Here is a 13,538-nt window from a genome sequence, read left to right as displayed (position 1 = left end):
TATATATATATATATATATATGTTTTACTTTAAGCCCATTTTCATCAAAAAATATGTTATATGATAGTAGTTTTGAAGAAATGTGCACATTTTCATCAAACGATTACATTTATGCATAACACTAATCTACATTATTGTCATATTAATAAATGTTTAAAATTACATTTTTTTTATTTGATATAAAGATTAATGGTCAATGTCCCTAACCTTTTTTCTCCACAGTCAATTTTGACCATTTCCAAATCCTGAGGGCAATAGGAAAAGGGAGCTTTGGAAAAGTAAGTATTTACTTATGACTTATTTATTTATTTATTTTGTTGTTTTTGTCACACTGTATTGCATTTTAAAATATACACTCTTGATTTTGAGTAGTCAGAGCCCCCCCCCCCCCCCCTTCACCCAACCAAACAACAACAACAAAAATACATATATACTATATTACAATTCAATTAGGCTGGTGAAATTTCTGCAATGAATCAAAGAGACAACAAAGTAAAGAACTAAACCACACAACACTGATGTGAACAAGAATTCAACAAAGCACCAAGAACGGTTTGGAGGCTGCTAGAGTCAGGAGTAATACGTCTGACCAACAATCATCTACAGACAAGAAAAAAGTTGAGAGAACACATAACTGAGCTTTACAACACATCAAGGAAAGAGGAATAAATCATACATCGTAAAGACCACTGTAACACACGAAAGATATGATACTCAGTAATGTCAAGTTAAAATCATTAGACATATGAATCTATCAAATGGTAAATGGATTGTACTTATATAGCACCTTTCTATCTTATTAAGATACTCAAAGCACTTTACACTACAATCTGTGCCCTCATTTACCCATTCATACAGCACTCTACTAGATCTATACAAAGACTAATCAGTGCTTTATCACATTTATACATCGATGTGACACATATCAGAGGCAATGAGGGGTTCAGTGTTTTGCCCAGGGACACATCAGCATGTGACTGCTGGTGGAATCGAATCCCCAACTCTTGCATTGGAGTGGGACTGCTCTAACCACTCAGCCACAGCCACCCGCATTAACTGAAAAAGACCTATATAAAACATTTAACATAGCACAAGTACAAATGATCAGTTTGTAAAATACCAACTATAAAAGCTGCACCAAAAATATTCAAATAGTCAAATATTTTTATACTGGATGCCCTTCCTGATGCAACCACAGACCACCGAGCTACGAGCTCCTCTGTGTGGAGCAGAGAGCTGCCATCTAGGGCACACGGGGGAGCAGATGGGGAGTTAAGGGCCCAGAGTGGGGCAAATGAGGGTGGAGTCAGGTGTGGGTGCTTCAGTTATTTCACCCACATTTTAATGTCTTCGGTGCTGGGAGTTGAACCAGCAATCATCTGATCACAGGCTCACCTTCGCTAACCTCTGCGACACCACTCCCAGTAAAATGCTCAAATATTTTAGATAATTTGGAGCTTCCTAGGAGGCTGCAACCACTGATCAGGTTCCTTACTGGTTAAAATCCCCAAACAACACAGATAAAACTTTTACTCTTTTCAATGTGGCCATTTTTCCCTCTGTGAGTCTGGAACTGATTCAACCAAATACCCTTCATCTTTTTTGCTAGTTTAGTTCCCTTTTTGTTCTATTTATCAAGAAGAAGGTGTAACAATTCACTCACATGCTTCTTTTGGGACATTTCCATTTCACTCTCCAGTAATTTGTGTTGCAAACAGAGTTTTTATATGCAAATGCTTTATTATGGAAGCGTTTCATGATTACAAACTGGAATGGAAATTAGTTTTGGGTGACGGTGGAGTTTTCTGAAAGTGAAAAGAAAAAAAACAGTGCATGCACATTTGTGTCTTTATGCACACACACAAACTGTAAATATGTGTTTCTGCATGTTTATTCTGTTCCATATAACACATGGGCATGCATGTTAAAATCAACAGCACACCCTTTATCTGGTTACGCAAAATTATTATATATATTCTGATTTATTTTTTACTGTTTATTTAACTCAAAATAACAGTCTGTACCACCACAGAAACAAAGGAGATGAGGGCACTCTGCTTGTTAAGCCACAATGTAATTCAATTCTGCGCCTATAATTCCACGTATAAGGAAGTGTGCATAGTTGGAGATGGACACAGCATCAGTGTGCCGTCCCACAATAGATAAGCAGTCTAATCACTGTGGAAGGCAAGCTGTTCAGTTTGAGGAGTGATGTGATCAGGGTTGGGCTGATTAATTGTGCCAGCTGGTCCACACATCACTCTCTTAGAAAGCAGTAATCATTGGCTTATTGATGCTCAAAGCACAGATGAGAACAGCACAAACAAATGAGGCACATTACAGCTCAGCATAGTGAAATCTGACATGTCAAAATATAATACAGATGTTTATTTTTTAATCATTCTGACATCCAGCCAGAAACAAAAACTCCACTTATAGTGTTTTGTATTCTGCATCTTTCCGACATCAGTCACGCCGTTTAGTTTGAACAACCAGACTGCTCCATCGACTGCAAACATTCTTCTTCTTTTTTTTTTTTTTTCCCCCAGAATTGCAAACAGTGTTGGTGCTGATAGGTAGAAACTGCAAAGAAAGGATTCAGTTCATGGTCATGAAAAGAGTTAATTGATGATTGACGTTTTTAGTTTTCAACAACAGCAGGGGTTACACAAGTTCTCTGGGTTTATGCGTCAAATAAAATAAAAGGTTAAGCAAAAATCAATGAATGATGAAAAGAGCCAAGCTATATTTAAACATTTAGGTGAAAAAAAAAACAAAAAAACATATTTGTAGCTTTTTAATGAGTAAATTTTAAACATGAAATGCATTTTATTATTTGTTGAAGGGATATCTCTACATTATTATATTATTAGTGTATACTTAGTTCATATCTTAGATATCAATACTGTTTTCTATTAAAATTTACACTTTTCTTGGATGTAACTGGGACCCTGTGTACATAATTTCATTCCACCACATGTATCACATATGATGCGAATGACAATAAAGAAACCTTGACCTCACAAAAATATAAATATTATTAACTACTGAAATAGCAGGTTTTTGCTATTATGGGTGTTATTTATACACATATTTGTTTGTGTTATTCAGGCTGTTTTTAGGTGTCCCTCAAAGAGTTTTTCAGCACTTTTTAAAATAATGATGAAACATGCTATCATGCTGCTATAAAATTTGTCTGGCACCTAAATGTTTTGTAAAATATTAAATAACTCATTGCAAACTATGCAATCTAACTAAATAAGCACATCCTGATCTATATGAAATAGTGCAGTTCAAATAAGTTTATTCCTATAGTTTTCTAAATATACTGATATGCAATTCTGGATTGCAGGTATGTACTCAATGTAAACAAAGCGTTTTTATCTGCATACTTCTCTCAACATAAATGAGTATAAATATGCACCAACACATCAAAATATTCAAACTTCTCAATCTCAATGGTTCTTCCATGACCGTCCCTATTGTTGACCTATTTTCAGTCACTTTAACTATTTTTGTTAGTAATCAAGTGCATGTGGTAGTTAGCATCTGGTCACACATACATTTTGAGTTTAAGGTGTAGTATGACATATGCTTAGTTTGACATCAGGTTAGGTTCACTACAAAGGAACTATTAACTATCAATATATGAAAAGTAATGTTTATCACTTTTTGAATTTTTATGACAAGTCTTCCTGACCTTGCAGTGAGTTCTCTATAAAAAATAAAAACAAATTGTAGAATGTTGTCAGGCTGTTAAAACCTTACACATTGTATAACAACAAAGCACTTGCCATGTTCTGATTTGAACAGGTCTGTATCGTGCAGAAGAAAGACACTAAGAAGATGTACGCCATGAAGTACATGAACAAGCTTAAGTGCGTGGAACGCAACGAAGTGAGGAATGTCCTGAAAGAGCTGCAAATCATGCAGAACCTCGAGCATCCTTTCCTGGTGAATTTCTGGTAAGCCGGCATGAATTTAAAGTTTATAGATATATATATTGAAAATTTATTTTCAGGATATCTTAAAATTTGTTGATGGACTTGGATAAATGTGAACCCGCACCATAGGCGACCATAACCCACAAAAGGTTGCGTTTTAGCACATAAAATCAATTTGATCGATTTAACAGTGCACTCTGTCAACCTTTTAATTTTTATGGTGACTGGACTCTGTCCATTAAACCAGAAGATGCAATAACACAGTGAAATAGCATCACCCGCGAGAGAAACAACTATCGTTGGAGGCTGTATTACTCAGAGAGGTGTTGACCACCAAGGAACACTTAGAAGCCTCCATGTCCGTCTCACCCGTTGACGTTGCTAAAAGGAAAACGGAGTTTGCTCACTGATCCAATCTTTTTAAAAGGATGTCCTTCCCCTCCTAACGTTGTCTCATTGCGTTTGGTGCTGAGAGAATCTTTCCCTCAGCAACTCATTTAAACTGCAAGTGCTGATCTTAGATGAGTCATCAGGTGCTAGTTCTTATTCATCATTGTCTGTAAGCCAGAGTTTATTGAGCACCAGGAATCCTACTTTTAAGACGCCTGATAAGTAAGGCTTGTTAAGCTTTCCTTTGAAAGGCATCATTAATTCTTGATAAGCACTCCAGCTCTACAAGAACAGGAAGCCACTCTGGCTTTCTGGCAGGCAGATGTGAAGATGAAGTTGGTTCAAAGACAAAAGAAGAATAGCTGCAATCCTCTGCAGTCTACATTTTATTTATTAAAGCATGCATGTATTTATTAAACACATCTCCAGTCGCTGGTTTTGGGAATCTACTATTCAAATACTTGACCAAACTAGATGTGATAGAATGAAATAAGTGCAGAAAGTCATGAAGAAAGGTGTTTAATCCCACATAGCAAAGAGGTTAGAGAAATCCAGAGAAGTGAAGTGTACAGACTCATCAAACAAACAATGCTAGGGTTAGCTTTCTTGCTTGATTACATGCTGTGCTGGCCAAAAAAAAAGAAGCAGGAAGCTAATACTGTTGGCAGTCTAAGCCCCAATGGGTGGGGATGATTCCCTCTGGAGATGTGCTTGGGTCAGCGCTGTGCCCACTCACCCACCCTATCTGTTTTCTTTCTGTCTGTCTCGCTGTGTTGAGTTGGCACAAGTTATGATTGTCCTGTGATAACTCAAGGTCAGAGGCAGGGGGAGACCACCTGCAAGTCAATGCACTGCGCTGAGCCAATTATATGCAGAACACCATCGCCTGCTCTGTCTTTTCTTCGTTGTTGTGCTCTTTTTTTAAATTCACCATGTCTTCCTTCACCCTCCTTTCTTCCCTCCTCTTTTGCATTTTCCTTCTTCACCACCTGCTCCACTTTCATGTTCTTTTCTCCTGCTGTCACTGCGCTTGACACTGGTGGCCACAAGGTTTGACCTCAGATGTACATCAGCTCTGTGTATGAAGCAAAACAACAACCAAGAATTTGGAAAGTGAGGGGGGTAAAAAGTTATTTTTGACAAGTTGGTTTTGAATTCATCAACACATTTTAGCCCATCTATGGTTTTGAAGAATTTCAATATTTGTAATGATTAGTTCCTTGATATGCCAGCTTCAGTATTGCATCTTGTTCCACCTACAAGTCCTGATGTGCAAAACGAACCATTGCTGATACTGCTTTAAAATATACCCAACAACAACAACAACCACATTTTAGGTACACTTGGTTAGTACAAGGTTGGACCCTGTTTTATCTTCAAAAATGCTCTAATTCATCATGGCATAGATTCATTAGGCGTTGGAAACATTCCACAAATATTTTGGTCCATTTTGACATGATAGCATCTTGCAGCTGCTGCAGATTTCTCAGCTGTGCATCCATGTATATCTCATTCCTTCCCATCCCAAAGGTTGGGATTTCAATTGGATTGAGCGGCCATCTACTTTGACTGGCTGGGGTTTGAGAAGGCAGGAAGGAGAAACAAAAAAAACATGGAATAGCAGGTCCAGGTGTACTTTCTAATGGAAGAAAGACAAAAAAAATGTTAAGGATAGAAATATCTACACATTCAAAGAGGTGGAGTAGAGCATGCAAAGACAGAAGCAGAGTGAGGAAATGTGGGGAATTTGCCCTCTAACAGTCTAAGTCTATAGCAGCGTTAATAAAATATAGCTCCAAAAACCCAAGCCGACCCTAACTATAGGATTTATCAAAAAGGAAAGACTTAAGCCTAGTCTTAAAATGAGACAATGTGTCAGCCTTACAGACAGAAACTGGAAGTTGGTTCCACAAGAGAGGAGCCTGATAACTAAAAGCTCTCCCTCCCATTCTGCTTTTGGAAACTCTAGGAACCAGACGTAAACCTGCAGTCTGAGAGTGAAGTGCCTTTTAGAAAAATATAGAACAATAAGATCTGTAATATAAGTTGGAGCTAGGTTGTTGAGAGCTTTGAATGTTAGAAGTAAGATTTTGAATTATATTCTGAAATTGACTGGGAGCTAATGGAGAGAAGCTTAAACTGGAGAGATATGATCTCTCCTATCAACTCTCATTAAGACTCTGGCAGCAGCATTTTGGATCAACTGAAGTCTTTTTAAAGAATATTTTGAACCCCCAGATAATAAAGAATTGCAATAGTCCTGTTTCATGATACATGCATGGACCAGTTTTTCTGCATCATTTTTGGACAATATGTTTTTTTTTTTTTTTTTACTTTAGTGATATTACGCAGGTGGAGGGAAGTGGTTCTGGTAACTTTTTTAAATATGGGGGTTAAAAGATATATCCTGGTAAAAAAAAAAATAATAATAACAGCAACATTTTTAAAATTATAACTGGAGGCTAAATTAATGCCATCCAGTGAAAGTGAAAGACTGCAAAGTATTCCTAAGAAGCTCAGGTCCAAAAAACAAAACCACAGTCTTGTCTGTGATCAAAAGCAGAAAATTTAGGGTCATCCAGGTTTGTATGTCTTTAAGACATGTTTGTATAGTAGCTGATTGGATTATTTGGGATTTATGGACAAATATAACTGTGTATCATCAACATAACAATGAAAATTTACCTCATGCTGTTTAATAACTTTACCTAATGGAAGCAAATATAAAGTAAAGAGTATTGGTCCAAGCTCTGAACCCTGAAGAGCTCCAGTACTAACATTGGCGTATGAACAAGATTCATTATTTACATTTGCAAAACAAGTGTAACTAATGAAATGTATGGTGAGTGCAAATGCCAATGACAAATTATGCTTACATGTTAATGTGCTTAAAATATATATATATTTTTACTTATCATACACTTTAAACAGACACATGTCTGGCAAAATCTCAAAGAGAAACAATTTCTTGTCATTATGTACCAGGTGTTTGGTTTGATGTATTGAGTAAATTCACATGAATTCCATATTAAAACTGCTTCAGCCTGAACAAGGAGGCATTTTCTCCATACTGCAAAAATGTAATTTATTAACAGACCACCAAACTTTAAACACTGATGAAATTTCCAAAACTTTTTTTTTTTTTTTTTGGGGGGGGGGGGGGGGTGTGTGTATGTGTGTTTACTAAGTTACATATTTCCACATTAGTTTTTCTGAGAAAAACAAGATCTTCATACTTGGAAGGACAGTTATTTTAGTTTTGTGGATTAATGGTGAAATTAGCTTGAAATAACACTATTCAAGACTAATAGTGCTGGAATAAAAGCCAGTGAATGGTCTGAATGAAAGCCAGGGGGAAATAAATGCTTTTTCAGAGAAAAGAAAATCAGACCTGCCTAACTGGACAATTAAGAGAATGTAAGTGTTTTTTTTTTTTTTTCATTCAACCTTTATTTAAACAGATAAGTCACATTGAGCCTATAAGACTCATTTACAAGTGAGACCTGTTTGGACAGACCATACAAGTAGTGAAACTGGACACATGTAGGAATTGGAGGCGAAAAAATTCCTATCAGACTTTTTTTTTCCTGCCTGAGGAAAAAAATCTCTGATATTAAAAAACACCTCGCACAAACAAGCACATAGTGACGTAGACATTCTGCAGAGGGGAGATGACGAGAGTGGTCAGCATGTTCATAGATGCTCTTGAGGTCACTGTAAGAGTTCTGATAAGGATATAATAATCAGCCAATGTCCTCCGGTGAGATCCACAAACATTCTCGAGGTATGTCGAGGAATGGCCAAGAATAATGACTATGAGAATCCAAGAGCCCTGAAATGATGACACAAAGTTTATTCAGCTGGTTTCATATGGTTATCAGTTGGAAATTCCTCAGGGAGGGGGTGGTGAGCGTCAGATCACATGTTCTCCAGGCAAATTCAGATAAGATGGCTTTCAAAGCCAGCCAAGGGAGCCAAATTCAGATAAACACACAGATGTTTTGGGGACAGGCAAAACTTAATGACATCTACCTTGAGTCTGTGTTGGTCGACTCGTTTCTGAAATGTCCAAATTACATGGCCACACCGATGGAATGTGACTGAGTAAAATCCCCAAGATCTGATCCATTCTGCCCAAAGCATTTGAGTCTGGGTACTCGAGACACGAACCAAGCCATCATAAAGGCAAGCAGTGTGATCGGGTCCAAATTTGCTGCCGACAACTTCCTTGATTGATTGATAAAACCAGCAACCAGCCAAATCCAAAAAGCAGGAACCAGTTATCGAAAATCCAATTAAATATGCGTCCTTAAAATCCACAAATGGCAGCAGAGATAGACACATCATCATCAGTCTTCAAGTCGATGAGATATCCAGCTGCGTGCGTGCCAACAGGGCAAATCGGCTCACCTAAAGACTGTCTTCTCTTCGAAGAAATGTTGTAAAATGAGTTGAGGGACCAACTGATCAAAACAAGTCCATAATTATGGTTTGGAAGAAATGCAAGAGAGTCTCAGTAGCAGTTTCACAGACAGACAGAGCAGCAAAGCAAAGCGGAGAGGGAGGGGAAATGCGTCCGATCTCGGCAAGAGCAAGTGGTGAAGCTGTTTTCCACAGCTGAAACACACTGTAATAGTGTCCAGTAAAAACAAAAAATCATATTCTTTTAACAAGATGTAAAAGTCTTTTAATTTTGAATCATTTTTACCATTTAAGCTGGAAAACTAATGCTATTATGATGTCACAAAAATAAACATTTACCATAACAGACTGTACGTTAAAATTCTAAAGTTGGTGCAGTAAAAGCCTCATTTGCTTCAGGGAGATGCATTTGTCTAAGACTTTACATACTCTCATTATTTTATCTTATTTTGTGAAGAAATAGAAATCCCTCTGTAATATTTGTATTCACTCGCATTTGTTTATTTTAGAAAACCCAAATTCTGGTCCTATAATGTCCCAAAGAGGCAACGATTTAGACAAAATATTAAGATGAGCACCCTTCTAAGGATTTCTAAGAATCTCTTAGGATCCTCGGATATAAAAAATATGAAAGTGTTTTGTGAAGTAAACGTGATGTGTTGTGAAGTCACCGCACGTTTTCACCGAATAGAGTCAGCAAGGATGAGTTTAACTCCAGACTCCAATATCACAAGGGCTGCAGGCAACAAGAAGGCCTCGTTTTACTTTTAACTCTGCAGAATTTGCCGAATGCTTGAAAGCAGTTTGTCAGCATGTCAAGTATTTGGCTTGATGTCAAGGTGACCCGGTGAAATGCAAGATGATCGGAACGGCAGAGTGGCAGGAGGAAGAACACATCATAATCAATCGCAGTTATTCGCAAATTGTGACGATAGTGGAAGTTAAAAAAGAAAGTTATTTGATGAACGTACTTTGTAAATAAAATGTTTAATAAATAAAAATCAGCCATTAATGACAAATTATTTACATACCTTTTCTCATTTGCCTTTTTTGTGAGCAGTATATGTGCATGTGCTCTCTGGATGTGGTGTACTTTACATTGAACGCAGACTGATGGGAGCTGTCAATCAAAAAATGGTGTCAGGAAACGGGGTGAAACAAAGGTTGGAGGGCCATCAGCATCGATCCAACATGTGACAATCTGCACAGTTGACTGCCTGAGTCCATTTCTGGAAGGTGCTTTGATGTGAGTGTGTGTGTGTGTGGGGGGGGGGGGGGGGGGGGAGGGGGGTTGCTTTTATGCAAGTACTGGTAGTATTTATGTTTAATTATGCAAAAGCATTTCACGATTTGTCCTAGTATTTCTCACCGAGTATCTTTTAGTTGTTTAAAATATACTACAAACTGAAAAACAATCACTTGACCATTCAAAAGAGATGTGTTTTGTTTTCTCCAAAGAGGTGTAAGGACGGTGGGTTTATTCAAGCGATTGGATTTAGAATTACAAATGTTGTTTCTTTTTTAATCTAGAGGGGGAACATATTTAAAAATAAAAGTTTTATTATGCAAGCAAATAAAATGGGTAAAAATATATTTTTGTTGCAATCTTTTAGCTATTGTTCGTGTATGTGCATATTTATCTGTAGCATTTGCAAAATATCTCATTAACCACTGGACAGATTTTAAAGAAACTCCGAAAGTAATGACTGATATGAAGTCACAGCTGGCGAACTTTAGGGTTAAACATTTTTAAGATGGCTGACATAGCTGAGCAAACTTATCAAACATAAAAATGGCTACAACTCATGTTACAGATAAGTCTAAATATGGTGTAGTAGCAACTGAGAATCATTTTCAACACATAAGCGCTAATACGTTCTGCAGGGTCTCACAATATCACTAAATACCACTAGAAAGCATAACATCATTTGCAAAGTTTGACTTAAACTGACATAATTGTCCCCTCCCAGTATAAAATAATCTTAGTTTAAAACTCTGGCATGAGAAGCAGCAGGAACTATGCTTTTCTTTAAAGAATCTTTAGGTATTTTTTAAGTTTTGCTTCTTAAATGAGTTAGATGTATTGAATTGTCTACAATAAATGAGAAATCTAACCTAATCTTAAAATAGAAGCACCTTCAAGCATTATTTCACCCATCTCATTCTCCATAACCTTGCAAGACATTTTTTTTTAAATATCTGACAGGACGAAAAGCAACACTTTTGATAGGAATATTTCACCATGAGTTTGTGAACCCCTGTGGTTTCTTCAAAACATCCATTACTGGTATGGCCCGAGGTGCCTGTGCATCTAAAAACTCCCCATGCAGGCTGCTCTCCCATGAGAATGAGTACCTAGAGGGCAGCAAGAGGTCACATTGAAATGCATTTGAGACAGAGATTGAAGAAAAATAAAGGACAGTATGAGCTGAAGAGGATGTAGGAACATATAGGAAGGGAGAAAACGAGCACTTCACAGAGGGACCAGGCTTGATGCCAGGAGGGCTAATGAAACGTCTGCACCATTTCAACATAATATACAGGAGCTAATCTGAAGCCCAACTGCTGCTCTCAGCTCAAAAAGCCGTTTGAGGCAACAAGCAGCAGCTGCTAATAGATGTTAACTATGTTCTTTCTAGTTTTATTAAGCTCACTGCAGCTGCAAAATGTTAATTTGACAATATAATCCCCGATTAGCTCATCCTTTTACATTTCACACTTGTGTCTGTTCAGTTTGTTGTACGTTTAGAGCAGGGGTTTCTCGAACTTTTTTGGGTTCAGGGACCCCCTAATGGGGAGAAAAAGATTCAGGGACCCACTCATAACCCTCATGTTTATTAAATAATTTTTTGCAATCTGTCTCTTTAATGCAATGGAAATATTTGTGTAACATAACTATTTAAGACCTGTACTTTAAAAGTGTTAATACAATTTTTATACATTTAAACATGGGTTATTTTTCATTCAAAACCCACTTAAATAACAAAACTTTTCATTTCAGCTTCCAAAAATTAAATTTTTGCATAATTAACAGCATCTAAAACTACTTTAAAACTACCTATTCACTTAATGAACATAATAAATGTATTGCCACTTCTTGAAATTATTACAGAAAACTCTTTAAATATAACTGAACAGAATCATAACAGCAGAAGTCATACCAAGTAACAGGGCTTAACTTGTACACCAATTCATGCCTGAACGTAAATAGCGAGGGGGGTTTACCCTCAGAAATGTTTGAATATAGCAGATTTTTTTGTAATATAGAATTTTTTTTTTTTAATATAGCAGATTTTCTTTTAATATGGAAGATTTTTTTTTTAATATAGCAGATTTTCTTTTAATATAGAAGATTTTTTTTTTTGAATGTAGCAGATTTTTGGTGTATTTTAATGGGTTGTTAAACATCTACATGCTTATCCTGATGAATGCTCATTAATCCAGGTAGAAAAATCGAAACAAGTTCAATCTGGTCCTCTGGACATTCAACAAAAACAAAACAAAACAAAAAAAATGTAGAAACATTTCGTCTTTCATCCGAAAGACTTCCTCAGTCTGAGGTGCTGTATTCAGCTCAGTCAGACTGAGTATAATAGTAGCTGATTAGAGTCTGTGTGTGCAGGAGCTGGCAGAGCAGAGCTCACAATGCTGAAAAGTACAATCAAAGGTCGATATTAATGATGATGGTTTGCATGTTTATTTTTCTATTTTTATACTTTCTTCAGATAATTGGATTAAACAAATGTGCAAGGTTGATGAAACATTATTTCACAAAGAAAGATTAGCAATGTCAGTCTTTTTATGGTAGAACAAATGTATTTGCTAAAGTTGATTTTTGTCCTGATGGCAACACTTTGCATCAACTCACAGTGAGTTCATAAAATAAATTGACAGCTTGCTCATATAATAAATAAATAATAAGTATCGTACGTTTTGCCATATAGGTCACATTTTTTGCATAAATTTGCATGTTTTATTTCCCCATATTTATAATCCAATTTTTGGCTGAGATCTGACGATTTCATTCATTCTGACATGGAAAATATTGAGCACTAACATTTTCAGCCACTGGAGGGCGCTCGAGATTTATGGCAAGCCAAATGTCTCATTAATAGGTAAAAGTGACTATTAATGAGACACTTGGCTTGCCATAAAAAAGCCACCTTCATCTCGCTCCGGAACTGCTGGAGCAAAAGTCAAATCAGCTGGATTTTGTCACACTGCCCAGGCGAAATGCAGCTGATTTGAGCTGATTTGTGCATTTATTAAGGAAAAGGCCAACAGACACACCTTTACTTTAATGTCGAGCAAACAAATAATTGTTTTTAGGTGGTTATCTTGTTAAATTTCAAAGAAATGCACATCAAGTCCTCCTTCTGCAAACTCCAGCAGCTGCAAATCGAAGTTTGAAATGCAGCTGATTTGACCATTAAAGTGCATTTATTAAGGAAAAGTTAGACCTTTGCTATAATTTTGAGCAAACAAATAACTGTTTTTAAGTATTAATCTTGCTAAATTCTTGTTAAAGTCCTCCTGTGCACGCTCCCACAGCAGCCATTTGGCAGCCATGTTTCCGGGTGGTCAGCGGAGATGCATAATAGATGTGACTTATATGGCAAAGCGACATATTTATGTTTTTTTCCACTTTATTAGACATATTTGGACTGATGCGACATGTACGGTGGAAAGTACGGTAGGTAGATACTTTGTAGTGCTAAATCATGGAAATAAACAAAACACACAATGGATGTTCTTATGGAAGATAACCACAGAGCTTTTCAT

The 13,538-nt window shown here is 36.7% G+C and overlaps 1 protein-coding gene across 1 annotated transcript in view; it reads left to right on the top strand.

Moving 5' to 3' along the window:
- Window positions 1-53: 53 nt before the first annotated feature.
- stk32a (serine/threonine kinase 32A) overlaps window positions 54-13,538 on the top strand; it is a 101,727-nt gene continuing 88,242 nt past the window's right edge. Inside the window, exons 1-3 of the mRNA XM_037688263.1 lie at window positions 54-66; window positions 223-278; window positions 3,814-3,965. Of these exons, the coding sequence (XP_037544191.1) occupies window positions 54-66; window positions 223-278; window positions 3,814-3,965 (221 nt within the window). The remainder of the gene's footprint in view (window positions 67-222; window positions 279-3,813; window positions 3,966-13,538) is intronic.

Source organism: Nematolebias whitei, chromosome 14 (genome assembly GCF_014905685.2).
Source record: "Nematolebias whitei isolate Nwh7 chromosome 14, NemWhi1, whole genome shotgun sequence".
In the NCBI taxonomy this organism is placed as follows: Eukaryota; Metazoa; Chordata; class Actinopteri; order Cyprinodontiformes; family Rivulidae; genus Nematolebias; species Nematolebias whitei.
Note: the sequence above shows the minus strand (reverse complement) of the source record. Positions and strands in the feature narration are given on the sequence as shown.